The following is a 27126-nucleotide window of genomic DNA, read 5'->3' on the forward strand; positions in this document are numbered from 1 at the left end:
CCAGGAACCAGAGAACGTTAATATCACGTTCCTCAAACCACGCAGACAGACACACACACGGCGCTCTCGTTCACACACACACTGATGAGAAAATCTATTCAATTCCCCTAACCATCATTAATCTGAGCCCCGGCTCCATGACGGAGATTCAGCATAATGAGATGGTGTGTGTGTGTGTGTGTGGTGGGGGAGAGTTATGAGGAGCTGGTATTAGATTGTGTAGTGCTATGACTGAAGCTTCCCTGGTGATGTGCAGGACAATGTGTTTGCTCGCATTACATTTTACAGAGACAAAAAGAAAACGCATCTAATATTCCTTCTGTCATTGTGTGCCGTGAGCCCTGTGTGTGTGTCTGTGTGCGTGTGTCTGTCTGTGTGAATGCTAATAAAGAAGCGTGTTCCGATATAAGATAATTACACTCTTGCACAGGGACAGAATCCAGGAGTATGTGTTTGATGGAAATCTCCTGCATACAGCCTCTAGTCTAGGGGCTAATCTGAGTCAAAGTGTTCAAGGCATCAGAGCTCCCAGAGAAAGAACAAGAGAGAACAGACTCTGCCTCCTCGTGCAGCAGCAAAGCTCTTCATGTTCCAGGAGAAGAAGAGCAGAGCACACCAGCCACAGGGGCTGAGGTTGGAGCTCTGCAGGGAGATGGGTCTGGAGCTGAGAATGGTGCTGGGTTATGCCGGTCCAAGGCCCTGGAGCCGCACATATTCCAGAGGCACTGTCCCATCACAGGGAGGGAGCTGCAAACTGTGTGTATGAACGCAGAGTATGTATATGAGTAGCATTATGCAGACTCATATGCAGATGGAGATGCATACACACACACACACACACACACACACACACACACACACACACACACACACACACACACACACACACACACACACACACACACACACACACACACACACACACACACACACACACACACACGGTAATGGTGAGGAAGCTCATACATATTGAGCAGGCCAGTGGGTCGGTGTACAGGCAAATCTGGAAGCATGATTTAAACTTTCTTAATAATGTATTTGGTCAGATGCTGCGTGATGCTCTCACACGTCATTACCCCAGCTCTCCTGTTCCGCTCGTTTCTGCTTCTTTGAGAGAGAAAGTGGAAATGGCAAATGCCAGCTGCTCATTTAGCCAGGAGTGGTTAACATTTAGGAAAACAGAGAGGGGAAAACAGGGACGGCCTACATTCTGACAGATGAATCACAGCTCTAAATGGAGCCCTGTGTCTATGTGTGTCTATGTGTGTCCATGTGTCTGTGCGTGTCAGGACTAGTTAAGGAGGAAAACTTTGACTGAAACAATAGAAATAAAGGATGGAATATGGAGGAGCCAATAGGGGAGCTGGATTATCCCACCTCACAGCCAATTAAACACTCCTGTTAAACACTCCCCATCGTAACTGATCACTTCGTCATGGTAACTGATAGCTTTACCAAGGTAAATGATCATATCATCACGGTAACTGATAGCTTTGCCAAGGTAAATGATCATATCATCACGGTAACTGATAGCTTTGCCAAGGTAAATGATCATATCATCACGGTAACTGATAGCTTTGCCAAGGTAAATGATCATATCATCACGGTAACTGATAGCTTTGCCAAGGTAAATGATCATATCATCACGGTAACTGATAGCTTTGCCAAGGTAAATGATCATATCATCACGGTAACTGATAGCTTTGCCAAGGTAAATGATCATATCATCACGGTAACTGATAGCTTTGCCAAGGTAAATGATCATATCATCACGGTAACTGATAGCTTTGCCAAGGTAAATGATCATATCATCACGGTAACTGATAGCGTTGCCAAGGTAAATGGTCACGTCGTCATGGAGTTGGTAAGGAGCTAGAGAAGAGAGCTACATGGTTTTCTCTATTGTACTGTACAGCACTCAAAATGTGTGTGTGTGTGTCTGTGTGTGCGTGCGTGTCGTTGGTTCCCTTCACTCGCGGTAAACAGAGTAAAGTGCACATCAGGGAAACTAAACAAGCATTCAGGATGATAAGTCGATTGCCAAATGACTCCTGAATGGTCTGGTGAGTGTTTCTTCAGCTGGAGTGGCTAAGGCCAGAGAGCCAGCCAGACAGTTGAGCAGAACACTGTCTGTGTCCCTGTGCTGCTGTGTGTGTGAGTGATAGTAGTGGTAGAACTCCACACAGCCAGTCTCAGTGATAGTAGTGGTAGAACCCCACACAGCCAGTCTCAGTGATAGTAGTGGTAGAACCCCACACAGCCAGTCTCAGTGATAGTAAAGTGATGGAACCCCACACAGCCAGTCTCAGTGATAGTAGTGGTAGAACCCCACACAGCCAGTCTCAGTGATAGTAAAGTGTTGGAACCCCACACAGCCAGTCTCAGTGATAGTAGTGGTAGAACCCCACACAGCCAGTCTCAGTGATAGTAAAGTATTGGAACCCCACACAGCCAGTCTCAGTGATAGTAAAGTGATGGAACCCCAAACAGCCAGACTCAGTGATAGTAAAGTGATGGAACCCCACACAGCCAGTCTCAGTGATAGTAGTGGTAGAACCCCACACAGCCAGTCTCAGTGATAGTAGTGGTAGAACCCCACACAGCCAGTCTCAGTGATAGTAAAGTGATGGAACCCCACACAGCCAGTCTCAGTGATAGTAGTGGTAGAACCCCACACAGCCCGTCTCAGTGATAGTAAAGTGTTGGAACCCCACACAGCCAGTCTCAGTGATAGTAGTGGTAGAACCCCACACAGCCAGTCTCAGTGATAGTAAAGTATTGGAACCCCACACAGCCAGTCTCAGTGATAGTAAAGTGATGGAACCCCACACAGCCAGTCTCAGTGATAGTAAAGTGATGGAACCCCACACAGCCAGTCTCAGTGATAGTAAAGTGATGGAACCCCACACAGCCAGTCTCAGTGATAGTAGTGGTAGAACCCCACACAGCCAGTCTCAGTGATAGTAGTGGTAGAACCCCACACAGCCAGTCTCAGTGATAGTAGTGGTAGAACCCCACACAGCCAGTCTCAGTGATAGTAAAGTGATGGAACCCCACACAGCCAGTCTCAGTGATAGTAAAGTGATGGAACCCCACACAGCCAGTCTCAGTGATAGTAAAGTGATGGAACCCCACACAGCCAGTCTCAGTGATAGTAGTGGTAGAACCCCACACAGCCAGTCTCAGTGATAGTAGTGGTAGAACCCCACACAGCCAGTCTCAGTGATAGTAGTGGTAGAACGCCACACAGCCAGTCTCAGTGATAGTAAAGTGTTGGAACCCCCACACAGCCAGTCTCAGTGATAGTAGTGGTAGAACTCCACACAGCCAGTCTCAGTGATAGTAGTGGTAGAACCCCACACAGCCAGTCTCAGTGATAGTAGTGATGGAACCCCACACAGCCAGTCTCAGTGATAGTAAAGTGATGGAACCCCACACAGCCAGTCTCCGTGATAGTAGTGGTAGAACCCCACACAGCCAGTCTCAGTGAAAGTAGTGGTAGAACCCCACACAGCCAGTCTCAGTGATATTAGTGGTAGAACCCCACACAGCCAGTCTCAGTGATAGTAGTGGTAGAACCCCACACAGCCAGTCTCAGTGATAGTAAAGTGATGGAACCCTACACAGCCAGTCTCAGTGATAGTAGTGGTAGAACCCCACACAGCCAGTCTCAGTGATAGTAGTGGTAGAACCCCACACAGCCAGTCTCAGTGATAGTAGTGGTAGAACCCCACACAGCCAGTCTCAGTGATAGTAGTGATGGAACCCCACACAGCCAGTCTCCGTGATAGTAGTGGTAGAACCCCACACAGCCAGTCTCAGTGATAGTAGTGGTAGAACCCCACACAGCCAGTCTCAGTGATAGTAGTGGTAGAACCCCACAGAGCCAGTCTCAGTGATAGTAGTGGTAAAACCCCACACAGCCAGTCTCAGTGATAGTAGTGGTAGAACCCCACACAGCCAGTCTCAGTGATAGTAGTGGTAGAACCCCACACAGCCAGTCTCAGTGATAGTAGTGGTAGAACCCCACACAGCCAGTCTCAGTGATAGTAAAGTGATGGAACCCCACACAGCCAGTCTCAGTGATAGTAGTGGTAGAACCCCACACAGCCAGTCTCAGTGATAGTAAAGTGATGGAACCCCACACAGCCAGTCTCAGGGATAGTAAAGTGATGGAACCCCACACAGCCAGTCTCAGTGATAGTAGTGGTAGAATCCCACACAGCCAGTCTCAGTGATAGTAGTGGTAGAATCCCACACAGCCAGTCTCAGTGATAGTAAAGTGATGGAACCCCACACAGCCAGTCTCTGTGATAGTAGTGGTAGAACCCCACACAGCCAGTCTCAGTGATAGTAAAGTGATGGAACCCCACACAGCCAGTCTCAGTGATAGTAAAGTGATGGAACCCCACACAGCCAGTCTCAGTGATAGTAGTGGTAGAACCCCACACAGCCAGTCTCAGTGATAGTAAAGTGATGGAACCCCACACAGCCAGTCTCAGTGATAGTAAAGTGATTGAACCCCACACAGCCAGTCTCAGTGATAGTAGTGGTAAAACCCCACACAGCCAGTCTCAGTGATAGTAAAGTGATGGAACTCTACACAGCCAGTCTCAGTGATAGTAAAGTGATGGAACCCCACACAGCCAGTCTCAGTGAGAGTAAAGTGATGGAACCCCACACAGCCAGTCTCAGTAATAGTAAAGTGATGGAACCCCACACAGCCAGTCTCAGTGATAGTAAAGTGATGGAACCCCACACAGCCAGTCTAAGTGATAGTAAAGTGATGGAACCCCACACAGCCAGTCTCAGTGATAGTAGTGGTAGAACCCCACACAGCCAGTCTCAGTGATAGTAAAGTGATGGAACCCCACACAGCCAGTCTCAGTGATAGTAGTGGTAAAACCCCACACAGCCAGTCTCAGTGATAGTAAAGTGATGGAACTCTACACAGCCAGTCTCAGTGATAGTAAAGTGATGGAACCCCACACAGCCAGTCTCAGTGATAGTTAAGTGATGGAACCCCACACAGCCAGTCTCAGTGATAGTAAAGCGATGGATCCCCACACAGGCAGTCTCAGTGATAGTAAAGCGATGGAACCCCACACAGCCAGTCTCAGTGATAGTAAAGTGATGAAACCCCACACAGCCAGTCTCAATGATAGTAAAGTGATGGAACCCCACACAGCCAGTCTCAGTGATAGTAAAGTGATGGAACACCACACAGCCAGTCTCAGTGATAGTAACATGATGGAACCCCACACAGGCAGTCTCAGTGATAGTAAAGTGATGGATCCCCACACAGCCAGTCTCAGTGATAGTAGTGGTAGAACCCCACACAGCCAGTCTCAGTGATAGTAGTGGTAAAACCCCACACAGCCAGTCTCAGTGATAGTAAAGTGATGGAAGTCCACACAGCCAGTCTCAGTGATAGTAAAGTGATGGAACCCCACACAGCCAGTCTCAGTGAGAGTAAAGTGATGGAACCCCACACAGCCAGTCTCAGTGATAGTAAAGTGATGGAACCCCACACAGCCAGTCTCAGTGATAGTAAAGTGATGGAACCCCACACAGCCAGTCTCAGTGATAGTAAAGTGATGGAACCCCACACAGCCAGTCTCAGTGATAGTAAAGTGATGGAACCCCACACAGCCAGTCTCAGTGATAGTAGTGGTAAAACCCCACACAGCCAGTCTCAGTGATAGTAAAGTGATGGAACCCCACACAGCCAGTCTCAGTGATAGTAAAGTGATGGAACCCCACACAGCCAGTCTCAGTGATAGTAAAGTGATGGAATCCCACACAACCAGTCTCAGTGATAGTAAAGTGATGGAACCCCACACAGCCAGTCTCAGTGATAGTAAAGTGATGGAACCCCACACAGCCAGTCTCAGTAATAGTAAAGTGATGGAACCCCACACAGCCAGTCTCAGTGATAGTAAAGTGATGGAACCCCACACAGCCAGTCTCAGTGATAGTAAAGCGATGGATCCCCACACAGGCAGTCTCAGTGATAGTAAAGCGATGGAACCCCACACAGCCAGTCTCAGTGATAGTAAAGTGATGAAACCCCACACAGCCAGTCTCAATGATAGTAAAGTGATGGAACCCCACACAGCCAGTCTCAGTGATAGTAAAGTGATGGAACACCACACAGCCAGTCTCAGTGATAGTAACGTGATGGAACCCCACACAGGCAGTCTCAGTGATAGTAGTGGTAGAACCCCACACAGCCAGTCTCAGTGATAGTAGTGGTAAAACCCCACACAGCCAGTCTCAGTGATAGTAAAGGGATGGAAGTCCACACAGCCAGTCTCAGTGATAGTAAAGTGATGGAACCCCACACAGCCAGTCTCAGTGAGAGTAAAGTGATGGAACCCCACACAGCCAGTCTCAGTGATAGTAAAGTGATGGAACCCCACACAGCCAGTCTCAGTGATAGTAAAGTGATGGAACCCCACACAGCCAGTCTCAGTGATAGTAAAGTGATGGAACCCCACACAGCCAGTCTCAGTGATAGTAAAGTGATGGAACCCCACACAGCCAGTCTCAGTGATAGTAGTGGTAAAACCCCACACAGCCAGTCTCAGTGATAGTAAAGTGATGGAACCCCACACAGCCAGTCTCAGTGATAGTAAAGTGATGGAACCCCACACAGCCAGTCTCAGTGATAGTAAAGTGATGGAACCCCACACAACCAGTCTCAGTGATAGTAAAGTGATGGAACCCCACACAGCCAGTCTCAGTGATAGTAAAGTGATGGAACTCCACACAGCCAGTCTCAGTGATAGTAAAGTGATGGAACCCCACACAGCCAGTCTCAGTGATAGTAACGTGATGGAACCCCACACAGCCAGTCTCAGTGATAGTAAAGTGATGGAACCCCACACAGCCAGTCTCAGTGATAGTAGTGGTAAAACCCCACACAGCCAGTCTCAGTGATAGTAAAGTGATGGAACCCCACACAGCCAGTCTCAGTGATAGTAAAGTGATGGAACCCCACACAGCCAGTCTCAGTGTTAGTAAAGTGATGGAACCTACTACTGGTTTCACAGGCAGCATGAAAGAAACACCCCAGGTCTACTTACACTGCTATACCACAGTACTCTGTGCTCCACGGTGAAAGGGTGTGTGTGTGTGTGTGTGTGTGTGTGTGTGTGTGTGTGTGTGTGTGTGTGTGTGTGTGTGTGTGTGTGTGTGTGTGTGTGTGTGTGTGTGTGTGTGTGTGTGTGTGTGTGTGTGTGTGTGTGTGTGTGTGTGTGTGTGTGTGTGAAAACAGAGAGCATCCCAGGGCATGCACACACTATAATGAGGCAGTGCACAAACACAAACACTCATCAGCTCAGAGTGACAGTAAGGTCAGAGTGCAAGTCTGAATGACTTCAGTCTCCTCACAGAGAAAATACATAAACAGCCTGGGAAGCCAACACAAGCGCTGACATTAACTTCCTCAACACACAAACTCTGCCTCAACATTATCAGTGTGTTGTTCAGTGTGTGTGTGTGTGTAAAGGCCTATTACTGCAACAGTGTGCGAGGCCACTGGGGGTATAGTTAGTGAATTGTTGATGAGGGAAAGAGTTCAAGAACATAGCTCTCTGTCTTCCATCTCTTTTGTTCTCTCTCAGTCCCCACCCATTTTCTTTGTCTCTCTAATCACTCTCTCTAGTGGGGGATGTTAACGATCCATCGTTACTCCACTCTGCTCCATTAGGAGGTTCCGCCCTAGCCCAGTGCTACGCTACACACACACAGTCTGTAAACCAGAGAGTGAGAGCAATTAGAGCAGAGAGAGAGCGAGAGAGAGTTTCTAATGCCCATAGATCCTAGGCACCACAGACCTAATGGGCTGAACAAACACTGCTCATACAGGACACACTCCTCAGACTGAACACGGCACAGCCAGAACACAGCAGGGCAGGGAGGCAGTTGCAGCATATGTTCACCGCTAAACATTACCTGACCTCAGGCCTACTGCAGTCATTCTCTGTGTTTCTCCCTGTTTCGTGTGTTAATTGATGCCCAGAAGGTTAGACGTGTGTTTGGTTGGCCACATGGCTCCAGGTGTGTGTGTGTGTCCCACCTGGCTGTAACACGCTGATCCCCAGCAGGTTGGACGTCCTGTTGGCCACTTTGCTCCAGGTGTTGTCGTAGTTCCTCCTCCACAGGAGGGCAGAGCACTGATACGTCCCCGCCTCCTTGCGCCCAGCGCGCGTCACAGACAACCTGAAGTTGGTGTTGGAATGGGAACGGTCCACGGTGGTGCGGGTGCCCAGGCCCAGCAGCTGCTCGCCCCATTGCAGCGTGCCCTCGCGGGTAAACGTCACCAGGTCTCGGAACTCGCCTGCTGTGCCAACCTCCCCAGAAGAGCCCGAGCTGGCGGGCATGAAGCGCCAGGTGACAGAGGCAGGCACACGAGGGTTATGGCGGGGCTTCACCAGGCACTGGAGGTCAAACGAGTCGCCAAAGGTCACGCTGGGCGTCCGCGACGACGCCGACACCACAAAGGAGGATTCTGGAAAAACAGGAAGAAATGCATTACTGTTGGGGAGTAAGGGTAAATTCCAAACTGACCCCTAGCTCCTATTTTTTTTATTTAACTTGGCAAGTCAGTTAAGAACAAATTCTTATTTACAAAGACTGCCTATCCCGTCAAAACCCGGATGACACTGGGCCAATTGTGCGCCACCCTATGGGACTCCCAATCACAGCCAGATGTGATGCAGCCTGGATTCAAACCAGGTACTGCAGTGATGCCTCTTGCACTGATATGCAGGGTCTTAGACCACTGTGCAACTCGGGAGTCCCTATCCTATTCCCTAACTCCTATTCCTTAACTCCTATTCCCTAGGCACTTTACTATTTATTTAAAAAAACATTTTTTTTGTCATTTAGCAGACATTAAATCAGCAATTGGGTTAAGTGCCTTACTCAAGGGCACATTGACAGTTAATTCACCTAGTCGGTTCTGGGATTTGAACAAGCAACCTTTCGGTTACTGGCCCAATGCGCTTAACCGCTAGGCTACCTGCCGCCCGCTTGATGTAGATGTGAAAGGATTGGAGAGGTAAGCAGTGTGGCAGGCCAGGCAGCATAACAGAGGCCATGGTGGTGACAGACTGTGATGGAGCAACCCTCTACTTTAATACACAGACACAGGGGGAGTGAAGGAGTAGGGATTGCAAGACTGAGTTGCATTCAGGGATAGTTGAGTAACTTGCCTTTGATCAACAACTTAGCCGTTAGAATCCATTCACTGTCCTCTGAAACACAACATTATGGAGAGGTTGTATAAATGTGTGTTTGTAGAAAATGTACTGCATTTATAGGGTTAATGCTAACACACAGGTCCCCCCTCTCTCACGGTGGGCACAGGTAGGTGGGTGGGTGGATGGGGAAGGATTCACCTGCTGAGATTAACACTGACAACACTTACCCAGGGTGCACAGGGGCATAGTTCCAGAGCCTGTGATGACGGAGCATAGATCGATTTCTCATGACTCCCCAGGGCGGCCACAGACAGCCATTTGCCCAGCAAAGGGAGTGTGTGTGTACGTGTGTAAGAGCAGAGCTGAAAACCATTGGTGCTGCATCACCAGGAAAGGCTCCAGGGAGAGATTTTCTCTAAGAGCTGATGTTCCATCTGCTTGCTTCTCTAGCCAATCCAAACTTTCCTCATTAAGATAACAACAGTCACCCTGGTTCAGATAATAGGGTCAACATACACCTACACCACACCACTTAGAGAGAAGAGAAAGAGGTGGGAGAGGTTACCCGGTACTTCACTCCACCATCAGATATCCTTCATTCCAAATGTCGACAAAGGAAAATACGCTAGACAAGTTCGGATCTTTTTGTGTCTGTAAAATTAATTATGCAAGAAATGTCAGTGGAAATGCTTATGTACAAATATTGATATAATAACCATCATGTCGAAGTAAACTTGGAGTCACACGATGACATGTTGTGTGGTCCTCCCACTACGACTCGCAGTTTACTAGGCTACAGATGAAACCAGCTCCCTGTCAACACTCAGAGCACACTATCACTAATCCCCACAGGGCAGACAGCCACAGTGGAAAAAGACGCATTGTGATAAAGAGGAGTGGAAGGCCAGAGGGAGGAACATCTTGAGGACACATGTACACGCTAGGGATGGGTAGGATTATTTGAATATTCGAAGATCCGAACAGATATTAGTATTGGATTACTTGGGACAGTATTTATTTTTGAGAAGAGTGCAGCCCATAAAAAAGACATACAGGTAGCCTACACACGTTTCACACATGTAGCTTGTTGTTATTGTCGGTCAAATAAAGCGGCACCACAGTCAGAGGCTCCATGTCTAGCAAGTGAAGTGGGAGATTTCTGGAATAAAAATTACAGAATTAAGTTAGTTAAATGCGAAGGAGTAGGCTACAATGATCAACCAACAGGTAGGCTGTTGTTTCATATGAATGGAGTTGATTTAGACGTAGAGTGCAGCAGAATAGCGTCAATTAGCCTTGCTACTTTAGATAGCTAGCTGGCTAGCTTAGCTGGCTATATGTTTTACTTAACCTTTATTTAACTAGGCAAGTCAGTTAGGAACAAATTCTTATTTACAATGACGGCCTAATGAAGGCCTCCTGCGGGGACGGGGGCTGGGATTAGAAATAAAAATATAGGACAAAACACATCTACTGTAGCTTCTTTACAACAATGCAGTCAAGAAGGGCACTACCCGATGGTATGATAGATTGTAACGGCAGCCTTCCTCCTCTTCGTCTGAAGAGGAGGTGTAGCAGGGATCGGACCAAGACGCAGCGTATTCCGTGTTCAACATCTTTAATTAAACGAATAAACAGACGAAACCGTGAACACTTACAAAACTACAAAATAACAAATGTGGCAAACCGATACAGTCCTAGCTGGTGCATAGAAAACACAGAGACAGGAAACAACCACCCACAAAATCCCAACACAAAACAAGCCACCTATATATGATTCTCAATCAGGGACAACGATTGACAGCTGCCTCTGATTGAGAACCATATTAGGCCGAACACAGAAACAGACAAACTAGACACACAACATAGAATGCCCACCCAGCTCACGTCCTGACCAACACAAAAAAAGCAAAATACATAAGCACTATGGTCAGGACGTGACAGTACCCCCCTCCTGAGGTGCGGACTCCGAACGCACACCTAAAACTCAAGGGGAGGGTCTGGGTGGGCATCTGTCCGCGGTGGCGGCTCCGGCACAGGACGAGGCCACCACTCCACCATTGTCTTTGTCCCCCTCCTTAGCGTCCTTTGAGTGGCAACCCTCGCCCCGACCTTGGCCTAGGAATCCTCACCAAGGTCCCCACTAAATTGAGGACAGCTCAGGACAGAGAGGTAGCTCAGGACAGAGAGGTAGCTCAGGACAGAGAGGTAGCTCAGGACAGAGAGGTAGCTCAGGACAGAGGGGCAGCTCAGGACAGAGGGGCAGCTCAGGACAGAGGGGCAGCTCCGGACTGAAGGGCAGCTCCGGACAGAGAGGCAGCTCCGGACTGAAGGGCAGCTCCGGACTAAGGGCAGCTCCGGGCTGAGGGGCTGAGGGGCAGCTCTGGGCTGAGGGGCAGCTCCGGGCTGAGGGGCAGCTCATGACTGGAGGGCAGCTCATGACTGGAGGGCAGCTCATGACTGGAGGGCAGCTCATGACTGGAGGGCAGCTCATGACTGGAGGGCAGCTCATGACTGGAGCTGGGCAGACGAGCAGTGCAGGCGGCGTTGGGCAGACGGCCGACTCTGACCTGCTGAGGCGCAGAGTAGGCCTGGTGCGTGGTGCCGGAACTGGTGGTACTGGACTGGAGACCCGCACCTCAAGGCTAGTGCGGGGAGCAGGACCAGGGCACACTGGACTCTCGAGGCGCACTATAGGCCTGGTACGTGGTGCCGGCACTGGTGGTACCGGGCTGAGGGCACGCACCTCAGGGCGAGTGCGGGGAGAAGGAACAGTGCGTACAGGGCTCTGGAGACGCACAAGAGGCTTGGTGCGTGGTGCCGGAACTGGAGGTACTGGGCTGGAGACACGCACCACAGGGAGAGTGCGTGGAGGAGGAACAGGGCTCTGGAGACGTACTGGAAGCCTGGTGCGTGGTGTAGGCACTGGTGGTACTGGGCTGGGGCGGGAAGGTGGCGCCGGATATACCGGACCGTACAGGCGTACTGGCTCCCTTGAGCACCGAGCCTGCCCAACCTTACCTGGTTGAATGCTCCCCGTAGCCCGACCAGTGCGGGGAGGTGGAATTACCCGCACTGGGCTGTGTTGGCGAACCGGGGACACCATGCGTAAGGCTGGTGCCATGTATGCCGGCCCGAGGAGACGCACTGGAGACCAGACGCGTTGAGCCGGCTTCATGGCACCTGGCTCAATGCTCACTCTAGCCCGGCCGATACGTGGAGCTGGAATGTACTGCACCTGGCTAAGCACACGTACAGGAGACACCGTGCGCTCAACACGGTGTCTGCCCGTACTCCCGCTCTCCACGGTAAGCATGGGAAGTTGGCGCAGGTCTCCTACCTGCCTTCGCCACACTACCCTTTAGCCCCCCCCTTCCCCAAGAAATTTTTGGGATTTCTTCTCGGGCTTCCAGCCACGCTTCCGTGCTGCCTCCTCATACCACCGCTCCTGGGCTTTAGCTGCCTCCATCTCTTCACGAGAGCGGCGATATTCTCCAATGTGAGCCCAGTGTCCTTTTCCCTCCAGAATTTCCCCCCATGTCCAGGAGTCCTGTGTAGTGGGCCGCTGCTGCTGCTGCTGCCCGTACTCACGCTGCTTGGTCCGAGTTTGGTGGGTGGTTCTGTAACGGCAGTCTAGCTCTTCCTCCTCCTCGGACGAGGAGAGGCGAGAAGGATCGGAGGACCAATGTGCAGCGTGGTAAGTTTCCATGATTGAATATACACGAAGACAAGACACTATACAAAATAACAAATGAACTAACCGTCACAGTCCCGTGTGGCACAAACACTGACACAGGAAACAACCACCCACAAAATCCCAACACAAAACAAGCCACCTATATATGATTCTTAATCAGGGACAACGATTGACAGCTGCCTCTGATTGAGAACCATATTAGGCCGAACACAGAAACAGACAAACTAGACACACAACATAGAATGCCCACCCAGCTCACGTCCTGACCAACACTAAAACAAGCAAAACACATAAGCACTATGGTCAGGACGTGACATAGATAACCTATGGCAGCAACAAGTCTGTCTAACAAGCGAGTCAGTTTGGCTACTTTCTCCCTCCCCATCTCCCTCTCTGCCACACACATCTCACCCATCACCCCGACTCTCTCGAGCAAGGGGCCAGGGTTCTAGTCTAGAAGCACGGTTTCGACTGCTCCTACAGTTTTGCTTCGGTACTGCAGTTTAACTGACACCCGGCCCAGAAAAAATTATTCCCATAGACGGCCACATAGAGAAGTCAGATTAGAACATTCCTAATAAGACACTTTAGTCATCACTTTTGTGGACAGAACATCCATTGAATTATTCAAATTATTGTCAATGAGGTTTCCCCCCACCATTTTTCCCATCACTCACACTTAACATTTCATATCCAATGTCAGCCATATTTTTGGATGACGTCGTTGCTGCTCACTCGAGCGCAAATGCGCATGTGATGTTGGTCTGTATAAACCGGAAGCAATCCGGATATAGACGGTCGATGAATCGGCATATGCGACTGTGAGTAGATAACCTTAAAAACAATGGTCAGACATCTTGGACACAGTTTCCACTTCTTATTATACCTCAGTGCTCGAGCTGCGAAAGCAAGTCTCCATTGAAGTTTTAAAAAATATACGTTTTTCTGTAAAACACATGTATTTCGACTATCCAGATATCATGATATTATTAGAATACTGAAATCATTTCAAATGCCCATCCCTAGTACGCACGCACGCACGCACGCACGCACGCACGCACGCACGCACGCACGCACGCACGCACGCACACACACACACACACACACACACACACACACACACACACACACACACACACACACACACACACACACACACACACACACACACACACACACACACACACACACACACACACACAAATGAAAATAAACGTGTCGGAACGATAACAAACCCCAAGATCTACATAGTCTACATAATTCATCAGTTGCTAAAACACAACAAATGACCAGTTAAAAAGCTGACATCTTGTCTCTCCCTCTACGGCACCACAAAGTTCTGCTGCAGGGACTAATCCCTTCGCTGTGTGTGTGCTGAGCCCTTGGCTCCCCAGTGCCTCAGTCAGTGCTTCACTCCAGTGCTCTCAGTCAGCCTATACCAGGGATGTTCAGCCTAACTCAGCACTGACAGAGAAAAGCCTGCCCACTGCTAAACACATTTACAACTGCATTTACATTCTAATCATTTTGGCTAATCTGTGTGTACGCAAGTAGTGGAATGTGTGTCTCAAGTCAAGATTGTGCGTGTGGTGTCCATTGAGCATAATATCATAAAAAAGGAAAACTACATTTGAAGTCAGCATGGTGTGTGTGTGTATGTTTGTGTGTGTGTGTGCATGTGTTGTAGTGGCACATGCCCCTTGGGGGGATATTCATACCTACATGAATAAAGCATGCTTTGTTTTCCAGACCCTAAATGAGCTAGTCATCACAATCTCTTACGGCATAAACTGTTCTCTCTGTGTTCCTGACATCCCCCTGCACACGCTTACCAATTGTCTACACACTGATGGCCTGACGTGTGTGTGTGTACTCGTTCCAGGGAAAAGCTAAAGAATTGTCTTCACAGCTATGCTCTTGTGTGTATGAGGGTATGTTCGCCTGTTGCAAAAGCTTACAACTTGTCATGACAAAATGACCTTGATGTGTGTGTGTGTGTATACTGTACTCTGTGTGAGGGTCCCTTGCATAATGTTGTGACAGTGATGGTGTGTGTGGGTATATGTGTTTGTATCTTCCTGAGTCACGACGCCATGCTACACACTCACCCACGGTCTTAACAGTGATGGCCTTAGTAGCTGACTTCTCCCCTATCTTCTCCCAACTCTGCTCGGACTCTGTCCCGGCCTCCACCCACTCTGTGGCCGTGCACCGGAACAGCCCTTCGTCCCCAGGCAGGGCGTTGTAGAGGGACAGGGTATAAATGTCCTCCTGTACCCTCTCCACACGGATCTCCCCGTAGCTGGAGCGCTCACGGTACCCAGGGCCTGGTCGGACGGTCCCGTCGCGGTCTACGGAGGCCAGGTTCTGGGGAGGGGTGGAGCCCTGCTTCTCACTCCACTGCCAGGCCACTGAGAGAGGACCCGTGGTGGAGTGGATGGAGCAGGTCAGCTGGACCACGTCCCCCTCCTGGACCTCCGATGAGTTACTGGACAAAGACACTGTGACGTTACTCTCTGGTGGAGGGAGGGAGGAGTGGGGGGAGGGAGGGAGGAGTGTGGAAGAATAGGGAGAGGGAGTGAGGAGGAATAGGGAGAGGGAGGGAGGAGTGGAGGAATAGGGAGAGGGAGGGAGGAGGAATAGGGAGAGGGAGGGAGGAGAGTGGAGGAATAGTGAGTGAGAATGAGAGAGGGAGGGGGAGAGTGGAGGAATAGGGAGTGAGAGTGAGAGTGAAGGAATAGGGAGTGAGAGAGGGAGGGGGAGAGTGGAGGAATAGGGAGAGGGAGTGAGAGAGAAAAAATAAACAAATCAGTCAAAATTGATCCAAACCTCAGAAATAAATGCTGAATAAAAAAATGAAATAATAGACCCAGGCTTCTTATTTTGAAAAATTCATAGAAACCACGGGCACAGTGATGCTGAAACACTGGTGGTTAACCCAATAAATTACTGGGAGCTTGCTGGTGGTTTACCCAATAAATTACTGGGAGCTTGCTGGTGGTTTACCCAATAAATTACTGGGAGCTTGCTGGTGGTTTACCCAATAAATTACTGGGAGCTTGCTGGTGGTTTACCCAATAAATTACTGGGAGCTTGCTGGTGGTTTACCCAATAAATTACTGGGAGCTTGCTGGTGGTTTACCCAATAAATTACTGGGAGCTTGCTGGTGGTTAACCCAATACATTACTGGGAGCTTGCTGGTGGTTTACCCAATAAATTACTGGGAGTTTACCCAATAAATTACTGGGAGCTTGCTGGTGGTTTACCCAATACATTACTGGGAGCTTGCTGGTGGTTAACCCAATAAATTGCTGGGAGCTTGCTGGTGGTTTACCAAATAAATTACTGGGAGCTTGCTGGTGGTTAACCCAATAAATTACTGGGAGCTTGCTGGTGGTTAACCCAAGAAATTACTGGAAACTTGCTGGTGGTTTACCTAATAAATTACTGGGAACTCTCTGGTCGTTAACCCAAGAAATTACTGGGAGCTTGCTGGTGGTTTAGCAAATAAATTACTGGGAGCTTGCTGGTGGTTTACCCAATAAATTACTGGGAGCTTGCTGGTGGTTAACCCAAGAAATTACTGGAAACTTGCTGGTGGTTTACCCAATAAATGACTGGAAACTCTCTGGTCGTTAACCCAATAAATTACTGGGAGCTTGCTGGTGGTTTAACAAATAAATTACTGGGAGCTTGCTGGTGGTTTACCCAATTAATTACTGGGCGCTTGTACACTCTGATCTGTTTCACCTGTCTTTGTGATTGTCTCCACCCCCCTCCAGGTGTTGCCCATCTTCCCCATTATCCCCTGTGTATTTATTCCTGTGTTCTCTTTCTGTCTGTTGCTAGTTCGTCTTGTTTGTTCAAGTCAACCAGCGTTTTGTGTCTCAGCTCCTGCTTTTTCCAGTCTCTCTTCTCTCACCCTACTGGTTTTGACCCTTGCCTGTCCGGACTCCGAGCCCGCCTGTCCTGACTCCGAGCCCGCCTGTCCGGACTCCGAGCCCGCCTGTCCTGACTCCGAGCCCGCCTGTCCTGACTCCGAGCCCGCCTGTCCTGACTCCGAGCCCGCCTGTCCTGACTCCGAGCCCGCCTGTCCGGACTCCGAGCCCGCCTGTCCGGACTCCGAGCCCGCCTGTCCTGACTCCGAGCCCGCCTGTCCTGACTCCGAGCCCGCCTGTCCTGACTCCGAGCCCGCCTGTCCTGACTCCGAGCCCGCCTGTCCTGACTCCGAGCCCGCCTGTCCTGACTCCGAGCCCGCCTGTCCTGACTCCGAACCCGCCTGTCCTGACTCCGAGCCCGCCTGTCCTGACTCCGAGCCCGCCTGTCCTGACTCCGAGCCCGCCTTTCCTGACTCCGAGCCCGTCTGTCCTGACTCCGAGCCTGCCTGCCTGACCCTGCCTGCCGACCTTTACCTTTGCCCCCCTCTGGATTACTGACCTCTGCCTGCCTTGAACTGTCTATTGCCTACCCTGTTGGAATATTCAACAATTGTTTATTCGACGTGGTCTGCCTCTGGGTCTTACCTTCATACCTGATAGGAGCTTGCAACTCTATTTTTATAGCCTACAGTTTACTCATCGTTAGTCTAGTAGGCCACTTACATATCTGTTCAATCTAACCCTGGAATGTAATGAAATTCCGAAAATCTGGAAATCAGCATTTGTCCTACCACTTTTAAAAGGGGGAGATCCAACTCTTTTAAATAATTATAGGCCAATCTCAAAGCTGTCACCCCTGGTGAAAATACTTGAAACCCTTGTGAGTGAACAGCTAAAATAGTTTTTATTTACTAACTCTATTTTATCAATGTACCAATCGGGCTTCAGGAAGAAGCATAGCACAATTACAGCAGCCATGAAGGTTTTAAATTATATCACTGAAGCCCTTGACAAAAAACAGCACTGCCTCACTTTTTATTGATCTCTCTAAGGCTTTTGATACAGTTTTACAATGGCACTTTGAGATGTATTTTAAACTGCAAAACCCTTACGCACCACTGCACTTTGTATACCAGGGTTGGCTGGACTTCTCTAGTCACATATAGGCTCAGTCACTGGTATACTTTTATTTATAAAGCCATTTTGGGTATACTACCTTTTTATTTGGGCATTTTTATTGTTCAGAAATGTGGTGGGTACTCTCTTCGTTCGCTGGAATTTATCCTGCTAACTGTTCAAAAGTTCCGAACTGAATTTGGTAAAAGGGCTTTTATGTACTCTGCGCCATCGTCTTGGAGCGCCTTACAAAATACTTTTAACCTGGAAGAATTTGTCCCGATTGGTATTTTTAAATCACTGATGAATGATCTTGAGACTGATTCCCTGACCTGTCAATGTTTTTAATTTGCTGTTTTTGATTTTTGTTATACTCTTGTGAATTCTATGGTTTTTACTAGATAACTTGTAGTTTTTCATGCTGTTTGTCTGTAATTTTTGTAATGACTTGGTGCTTCCTATCTTGGCCAGGATGCTCTTGAAAAATAGATTTTAAATCTCAATGAGCCCTTCCTGGTTAAATAAAGGTTAAATAAATACAACAAATAAAAGTCTGCACCTCTACCAACTTTTTGAGGTGTGCGCCAGCTCATGCTTTTTCATAAAATAAATTAATAGAAGACACGGGCAGTATTGTATCTACCGGTATGGCATCTGGAGTATACTGACTAGCCTATGCATGTACAGTGCTGTGAAAAAGTATTTGTCCCCTTTCAAATTTTCTCTACTTTTGCATATTTTTTATACTGAATGTTATCAGATCTTCAACCAAAACCTGATATTAGATATAGGGAACCTGAGGTTACAAATAACAAATTACATACTTATTTCATTTATTTAATAAACAAAGTTATGTAACACCCAATTCTCCTGTGGGATAAAGTAATTGCCCCCTTACTCTCAATAACTTTAGCTGCAATTACTCCAAGCAAACGCTACCTGTAGTTGTTGATTAGTCTCTCACGTTGCTGTGGAGGAATTTTGGTGTACACTTTCATGCAGAACTGTTTTAAATCAGCTACATTTGTCGTGCCACAACATCTCAATTGTGATTAGGTCTGGACTTAGACTAGGCCAATCCAAAACTAAAAATGTGTTGCTTTTTAACCATTTTCTTGTAGACTTGATTTTGTAGAATTCATGGTTCCTTCTGTTAAGCCAAGTTGTCCAGGTCCTGAGGCAGCAAAGCATCCCCAAACCATCACACTACCACCACCATGCTATTGGTGAAACCAGCCCCGTCGCGGACCAGGATGTCTTGCTCCCAGACAGACTAAACAACTTCTTGCTCGTTCTGAGGACAATACAGTGCCACTGACACGGCCCGCTACCAAAACCTGCGGACTCCCCTTCACTGCAGCCGACGTGAGTAAAACATTTAAACGTGTTAACCCTCGCAAGGCTGCAGGCCCAGACGGCATCCCCAGCCGCGTCCTCAGAGCATGCGCAGACCAGCTGGCTGGTGTGTTTACGGACATATTCAATCAATCCTTATCCCAGTCTGCTGTTCCCACATGCTTCAAGAGGGCCACCATTGTTCCTGTTCCCAAGAAAGCTAAGGTAACTGAGCTAAATGACTACCGCCCCGTAGCACTCACTTCCGTCATCATGAAGTGCTTTGAGAGACTAGTCAAGGACCATATCACCTCCACCCTACCTGACACCCTAGACCCACTCCAATTTGCTTACCGACCCAATAGGTCCACAGACGACGCAATCTCAACCACACTGCACACTGCCCTAACCCATCTGGACAAGAGGAATACCTATGTGAGAATGCTGTTCATCGACTACAGCTCAACATTTAACACCATAGTACCCTCCAAACTCGTCATCAAGCTCGAGACCCTGGGTCTCGACCCCGCCCTGTGCAACTGGGTACTGGACTTCCGGACGGGCCACCCCCAGGTGTTGAGGGTAGGTAACAACATCTCCACCCCGCTGATCCTCAACACTGGGGCCCCACAAGGGTGCGTTCTGAGCCCTCTCCTGTCCTCCCTGTTCACCCACGACTGCGTGGCCATGCACGCCTCCAACTCAATCATCAAGTTTGCAGATGACACTACAGTGGTAGGCTTGATTACCAACAACGACGAGACGGCCTACAGGGAGGAGGTGAGGGCCCTCGGAGTGTGGTGTCAGGAAAATAACGTCACACTCAACAAATAACCTCACACTCAACAAAACAAAGGAGATGATCGTGGACTTCAGGAAACAGCAGAGGGAGCACCCCCCTATCCACATCGACGGGATAGTAGTGGAGATGGTAGTAAGTTTTAAGTTCCTCGGCGTAGACATCACAGACAAACTCAATTGGTCCACCCACACAGATAGCGTGGTGAAGAAGGCGCAGCAGCGCCTCTTCAACCTCAGGAGGCTGAAGAAATTCGGCTGGTACAGCAACTGCTCCGCCCACAACCGTAAGGCTCTCCAGAGGGTAGTGAGGTCTGCACAACGCATCACCGGGGGCAAACTACCTGCCCTCCAGGACACCTACACCACCCGATGTCACAGGAAGGCCATAAAGATCATCAAGGACAACAACCACCCGATCCACTGCCTGTTCACCCCGCTATCATCCAGAAGGCGAGGTCAGTACAGGTGCATCAAAGCAGGGACCGAGAGACTGAAAAACAGCTTCTATCTCAAGGCCATCAGACTGTTAAACAGCCATCACTAACATTGAGTGGCTGCTGCCAACATACTGACTCAACTCCAGCCACTTTAATATTGGAAAAATGTATGTAAAAAATGTATCACTAGCCACTTTAAACAATGCCACTTAATATAATGTTTACATACCCTACATTACTCATCTCATTGTCGGAACTAGAAGCACAAGCATTTCGCTACACTCGCATTAACATCTGCTAACCATATGTATGTGACAAATAAGATTTGATTTGATGCTTGACCGTTGGTATAAAGTACTTGCTGTGGAATGCAGTGTTTGGTTTTTGCCAGGAATAATGGGACCCATCTCATCCAAAAAGGTATACTATTGACTCATGTGGCGGATGAATCAGAATTAGTTGGGTAACATAGATAAATAAGATGTTTTATTTATATAATATGCTTATGCGAGATACTTGTCATTAGAATGTATTCTTTTTGACTATAGTGTTGGCAGTTGCACTTTTCCCTTCTCAGCTAGGGCTCAGTCACTTGGGGCCCAGAGAGGGGAGAGGTCAGGCTTGTCTTTCACATGTCCCTGGTGCTATGCAGAATATCAGAAAGGGAAGAGGACAGAATGGAACATTGTCTTCATATGTGAATGTGTCTTTACCTATTCTTAAACCATGTGAAGGGATGGCGTGATTAATGGGGAACCAATTACTTGTCTCCACAATGTCTGTGCGCTTATCCTGGGATAGTGTATGACCTAGAAGCTCACTTCCCTCAGTGAGCTTGTCCAGGAGTGGGGTCAAGAGGGGGTTTACTTGAGATGGGAGTCTCTAGAGTTGACAATTGAGTTATGCCTTGGATGAGGTAATGTTTTTGTACTATGAAGTACCAGGAACGAGATTAGAACCTCGTTTTAGAGACCAAACTGAGCGATAATTTATAGCGAATGCTATCTGGCTAAGGGATACTCCTTTCTCAAGTAAAAGTCCCTTTGTGAAGACTTCCTAAGATCTGTGGTTCGTCATGTAAGTTGAGAGGGGTGTATCTTGGCTATAAAAGATCTTTGTATTTTTCTGTAGTGACACAAAATTCATTATAGATAGTGAATTGTTGAAAGTCAAAGGCTAAAGCTTAAAGCTTATTAAAGATGAAGTTTAAGTATAACTCTGACTGGTGTGTAGTTTGTAACTCTCCTCATTTGGTAATAAAGGAAAATGCCACCACACTCATCTGTCCTTAGAACATTCTTCCAAGAGTCTTGATGATCATCCAGGTGATTTTTGAAAACTTGAGTCAACATTTTGGACCAGATGGGTCCCATTATGTCTGGCAAAAACCAAACACTGCATTTCACAGTAAGAACCTCATACCAACAGTCAAGCATGGTGGTGGTAGTGTGAAGGTTTGGGGATGACTTTTTCCTCACAGGGGAACTGGGTGTTGCATAACTTAATTAAATAAGTATACATTTTTTGTTATTTGTAAACTCACTGAATCTATACAGAATAATACAGAAAATCAGAACACTGTGAATGTTTAAATTATGTATTCAATATAGACAAGAAAAATACAATAATTTGTGTGTTATTAGTTGAAGCACACTATGTTTGTCTATTGTTGTGACTTAGATGAAGATCAGATCAAATTTGATGATCAATTTATGCAGAAATCCAGGTAATTCCACAGGGTTCACATACTTTGTCTTGCCACTGTGTGTGACAATAAAACGTATATATACACTGAACAAAAATATAAACGCAACATGTAAAGTGTTGGTCACATGTTTCATGATCTGAAATAAAAGATCCCAGAAATGTTCCATATGCACAAAAAGCATATTTCTCTCAAATTGTCTTCACAAATTTGTTTATATCCCTGTTAGTGAGCATTTCTCCTTCGCCAAGAAAATTTATCCACCTGATAGCTGATGAAACTGAGGAGCATTTCTGTCTGTAATAAAGCCCTTTTGTTGGGGAAATCTCATTCTGATTGGCTGGGCCTGGCTCTCAAGTGGGTGGGCCTATGCCCTTCCCAGGCTCACCCATGGCTGCGCCACTGCCCAGTATTGTGAAATCCATAGATTAGGACCTAATTAATTAATTTAAATTGACTGTTGTCTTATATGAACTGTAACTCAGTAAAATTGTTGAAATTATTGCATGTTGCGTTTATATTTTTGTTCAGCAAATACAGTACCAGTCAAAAGTTGGAAAAGCATTCCAGGTGAAGCTGGTTGAGAGAATGCCAAGAGTGTGCAAAGCTGCCATCAAGGCAAAGGGTGGCTATTTTAAAGAATATAAAATATATTCAGATTTGTTTAACAATTGTTTGGTTACTATGAGTAGGTGTATCCAAACTTTTGACTGGTACTGTATGTATGACACAGCAGCATGTGTGTCTCTGGAGATGATCACTCTACTTTAGCCTAGGGGCACCTGAGCAGAGAGCGAGAGAATGTCAGACACACACAGACCCCAGTGGACTGCGTGGGGGTTAGCAGATCCCACTTCTGACACCAAATGTAATGCAGCATCTACCCCCGGTCCACCCGGGGCCGGCCCTGAGATCACACGGCTCAGCGTCTGAGGAATTCCTCAGAAGAAGAAAGTGCAGGATAGAAGGATAAAAGTGTTCAGCCGTCTGTCCTCTGTGCTTTAAAAAGCCCCTCTCTCCTTCTCGCATCACATCACGTTCTTTCACACACGGCAGAGCCTGGTGGAGCGCTGCCCAGCCAAAACACCCCCTTAACCCTCGGGGTGATGGGCTTAGTCTCCAGAGACACAGGGAAGGCTTCTTTCCCTCTCCCTCTTTCGCTCTCTCCCTCGTTCTCTCCATTTTGTTCTCTCTGCCGTCAGAGGTTTTCTCAGAGCTAACCACCCCTCCTAACAAGCTCTTGGGAGAATACAGAATGAAGCAGCCTTTCACACTTAGATGAACAAAAGGAAGGCCTCCATCCGTTTCTCTTCCTCCCTCCGTCTTTTGATTTCACCCCAGCTTTTTTCGGTGTTAAATACATTATACATTCTCTCCGTCTCTCAGCTCTAAGTGTCAATGTGGATGTGCGTGAACATCACACATGGTTAAGCAGGCAGAGGGCAGCTTCTCTCCTCTTCAAACCTGCCGGTTTTTCTCCTTCTCTCTTCAAATCTCAGATCTTTTTCCTCTTTTCATTTTTATGTCTCCCACTTGTAACTTGTCTCCCCCATCACCCTTTCTGAACTTCATTGTTCTCTTTTCTCTTTACACCTCTATATTTTCGCTGTGTGTTTTTCCTCCCCCCTCCTCTTTAATCCCCTCTCTATCTCTGTTCCTTTCCGTCTACTGCCCCACTCTCGCTCGCTCGCTCCCCCCCTCTATCTCTCTCTCTTTCTCTCTCTTTCCCTGTGTGTGTTTGTAATTCATTGCAGCGCTTCAGGACCCCTCTCCCCTGCAAGGTAAACTCATCCATCAGGACCGATTTGTCAGCACTGTTTACAGCTCTCTGTTCCCTCTGCCTGCCCTCCCGCTCTCACCCCTCTCTAACCCATACTCCCCCATCACCCATCACCCCAATCAGGGCTACACAGAGGCCACTGTCTAATTGGCCCAGATACAAGTGGTGGTAACTAGAGGTAGGTGCGTCGGGGGTGTTGTCTGTATAGGGGAGTCACCTTGACCCCATGCCTCTCTTCTCGCTGCCTGCAGCCCGGTACATTTTGACCTCCCTCCCTGCTGTAATCATGGTTATTACACTGTAAAAACTCCATAAAATGCTTTTATAGAACATTAAACCTCTGTTAGGGAAACAAAAGGTCCCATTAGGGAGCATTTTGGGGATTACTGGAGCCATGTGGAGGGCAGAGGGGCTTTGTTTGGGGACAGTTTTGGGCGGGAGTGGGATGAGGTTGGGGGTGCTTGCTTAAAGGAGTAGTTCACTATTTCACAACTTGATGTTAGATGGTCCCTCATCCTGAAAGTAGTCTTTGGGCCAAGAGAAAACTGTAATGCATGGTTCAGCCACTACAAACTTCAGCTAACCTTAGCTACCACAAGCTAACAACAAATTGAAGTGATGGAAGAATGTGAGCATGTTAAAAAAAAATAATATCCAAATCACCTGAAATCAATTCAAATCAACTCCATATTTGGTTTGATGTTACTTAAAGGTCAATTGGCCATTAAAAAAAAATGCTCACATGCCCCTATTACTTCCATTGATTGTTAGGTTGTGGTGGCTAAAGTTAGCTGAAGTTTGTAGTGGCTGTTTAAAGAAAACTGAACGATTGAAGCATTTCGCTACACACGCAATAACACCTTAAATATGTGTATGTGACCGATAAAATGTGATTTGATTACCGATAGATAGGGCAGCCGTGCTTCTAGCCCCTAGGCAACTTTGCAGTATTTTTTTTTTATGTGTTATTGCTTACATTATTAGCCCAGAATGTTTTTGTGTTATTAGCGTATTACAAAAATGTGATAAAAACATTTTGCTACACCTGCAATAACATCTGCTAAACATGTGTATGTGACCAATACATTTGATTTGATTTATGTAGGGTGAGTTGGGGTGGGTTGTTATTGTGTTTTAACGCTGGTAGCAGCTGGATTTAGGATTCAAGACCAGCCCTTAGAGTGAAAGAAAGAGTGAGGGATAGAGAGGAGGGATAGAGAAGCGGGAGGGTGCTGTAGAGGGGTTATAGAGCTGAAGACCAGAGGGGAGTTACTTCACTAGTAGACAGAAAGAGAGAGGAAGAGAACATTGTTTCCTGCAAGTTTTTGGGGGTGTTGTATTAGCTTGTGCTCCAGCACATCCCTAGCGGCCACCCCTCTGAAAGCCCAGCTGAGTCCCTCGGCCCCAGCAGAACATTAGTGGGCCCTGGAGAGGTAGGCCCCATTCTCTCTCTCTCTCCCTCTCTCCTTCTCCACACTCTCATTTCACGCCTGTTAGCTCAGCGTCCTCCATCCTCCTCGCCAGCTTTCTCCATTATCCAAGCTAGCAGCTTTCGCTCGCAGCCCCGAGCTGAGGGAATGTGAAGGACCCTAATACTGCATTAACAAACTTTAGCAATCCACTGACACAGAAAATAATGGTAGAATAAAGAATGCCTTTATTCTCAGAGTGACTCAGGCGCTGCTGTTCTCTGGGAAGAAAGGTATCTGACCGAGAGACAGAGGGGGCTCTGGGAGAATACATCATGCATATCATTAAAAAGGAATACTAATATCAAAGGGACAATTAGATGCTGGGACCTCATGCCCAGGCAAACCGGCGACCCAGGGACCCTCATCATATGTTAGCAAAAAATAAAAAAGGTCACGTCTTGTCTTATCATCAGGTGAATGATAATGGCAAGGAGAAGTAATCAACATTAAATGAATAGATTTGGTAGACAGTTTCATTATCTTGACCTCCCCACAGTTCATTGGAAGAGGAAGTGTAAACTCCTATAAGCTATAAAGGTATCTTGGTGGCATAGAGAACATTTTCGATTCTCCCTGAAGGTCTAGCTTTTATTTGATTGTTAGTTCTCAAAGATGGTATTATTAAAGTATATATATATATAAATATATAAACAATATGTGTCAACTTAAATGACCAAAACCAGAGAGAAAGCATATATATATATATAGTTCAATATCTTTTCTGCATGCTTTCTCTCTGGTTTTGGTCATTTAAGTTGACACATATTGTTTTTACATCCCGGGAAATTACCACATTATACAGTAAAAAAACTGTAATTAGCTCCAATGACTGCAATTTCCTCCTATGACTGCAATTTCCGAGAATTTGACAATGAAGCCATTTATCTACTTCCACAATCACTGGGCTAATGTTAGTTAACATTGGCTTGTGATACTACCTCTAACTTCGTTTATACTGGACGCAGAAACATACAAATGTTATCCAGCTAGCGATATTCAGAAAATATACATTTTCCACATATAAAACCCCCCCCCAAAATGTATAATAATTTCTCAGACCCCCTGCAGGACCTCAGTGGACCCAGGTTTGATAATATCTGGTTTAACTGACCAAGTGGTTAATGGGAGGTCTGGTTACTAACCCAGGGGCCAATAGGGTGCCGTGTTGATACTCACTGATGGGCTGGACGGTGATCTGGACGTTGCGTGACCTCTTGCTCCGATCTATAAAGTCCCCGGTGGGTGTCTTCTCCCTCTCCGTGACCCTACAGATGTATTTCCCAGCATCCTCTGGTCGGAGGTGCTGCAGCTTAAGCAAGTGCACAGTGGGGCTCTCCTTGCGCACAGTCATGTGACCAGCGGCCTCGCGCGCCACGTAGTCGAGTCCCAGGACGGGCACAGCGCTGGGCCCTATCACAGCCACCGGCGAGCTGCTGAACACCCACGACACCGAGAAGAAGCGCTCGGGCACGCTCTGGGCATCGATGGTGCAGCGCAGCTCCAGCGGCTCGCCCGCCGTGAAGGAGCGCCGCTCCGTGCTCACCTGGATAGAGAAGTCCCGATCTGGGGGTGGGAGAGGGAGATAAAAGCAGTTTAAGCAGAGTTGAGCTCTACCTGTCTCCAGAGAGCACATATCAATGTGCCAACACATCTTTATACTCCCTAATCAAAAGAGAATGTTAATGGATGCTGAAG

The 27126-nt window shown here is 47.6% G+C and overlaps 2 protein-coding genes across 8 annotated transcripts in view; both read right to left on the reverse strand.

Annotated features, from left to right (window-relative positions):
* LOC139546479 (putative nuclease HARBI1) overlaps positions 1 to 27126 on the reverse strand; it is a 406641-nt gene that overhangs the window by 166195 nt on the left and 213320 nt on the right. The gene's annotated exons all lie outside the window — the stretch shown is intronic.
* LOC139546476 (immunoglobulin superfamily member 3-like) overlaps positions 1 to 27126 on the reverse strand; it is a 227468-nt gene that overhangs the window by 97873 nt on the left and 102469 nt on the right. For both annotated transcript variants that reach the window (XM_071354881.1, XM_071354882.1), the window contains exons 4-6: positions 26608 to 26994; positions 15015 to 15422; positions 8084 to 8515 (exon numbers count right to left, since the gene is read on the reverse strand). In XM_071354881.1, coding sequence (XP_071210982.1) covers positions 8084 to 8515; positions 15015 to 15422; positions 26608 to 26994 — 1227 coding nt within the window. The remainder of the gene's footprint in view (positions 1 to 8083; positions 8516 to 15014; positions 15423 to 26607; positions 26995 to 27126) is intronic.

The sequence above is a fragment of the Salvelinus alpinus genome, chromosome 20 (assembly GCF_045679555.1).
Source record: "Salvelinus alpinus chromosome 20, SLU_Salpinus.1, whole genome shotgun sequence".
Lineage (NCBI taxonomy): Eukaryota > Metazoa > Chordata > Actinopteri > Salmoniformes > Salmonidae > Salvelinus > Salvelinus alpinus.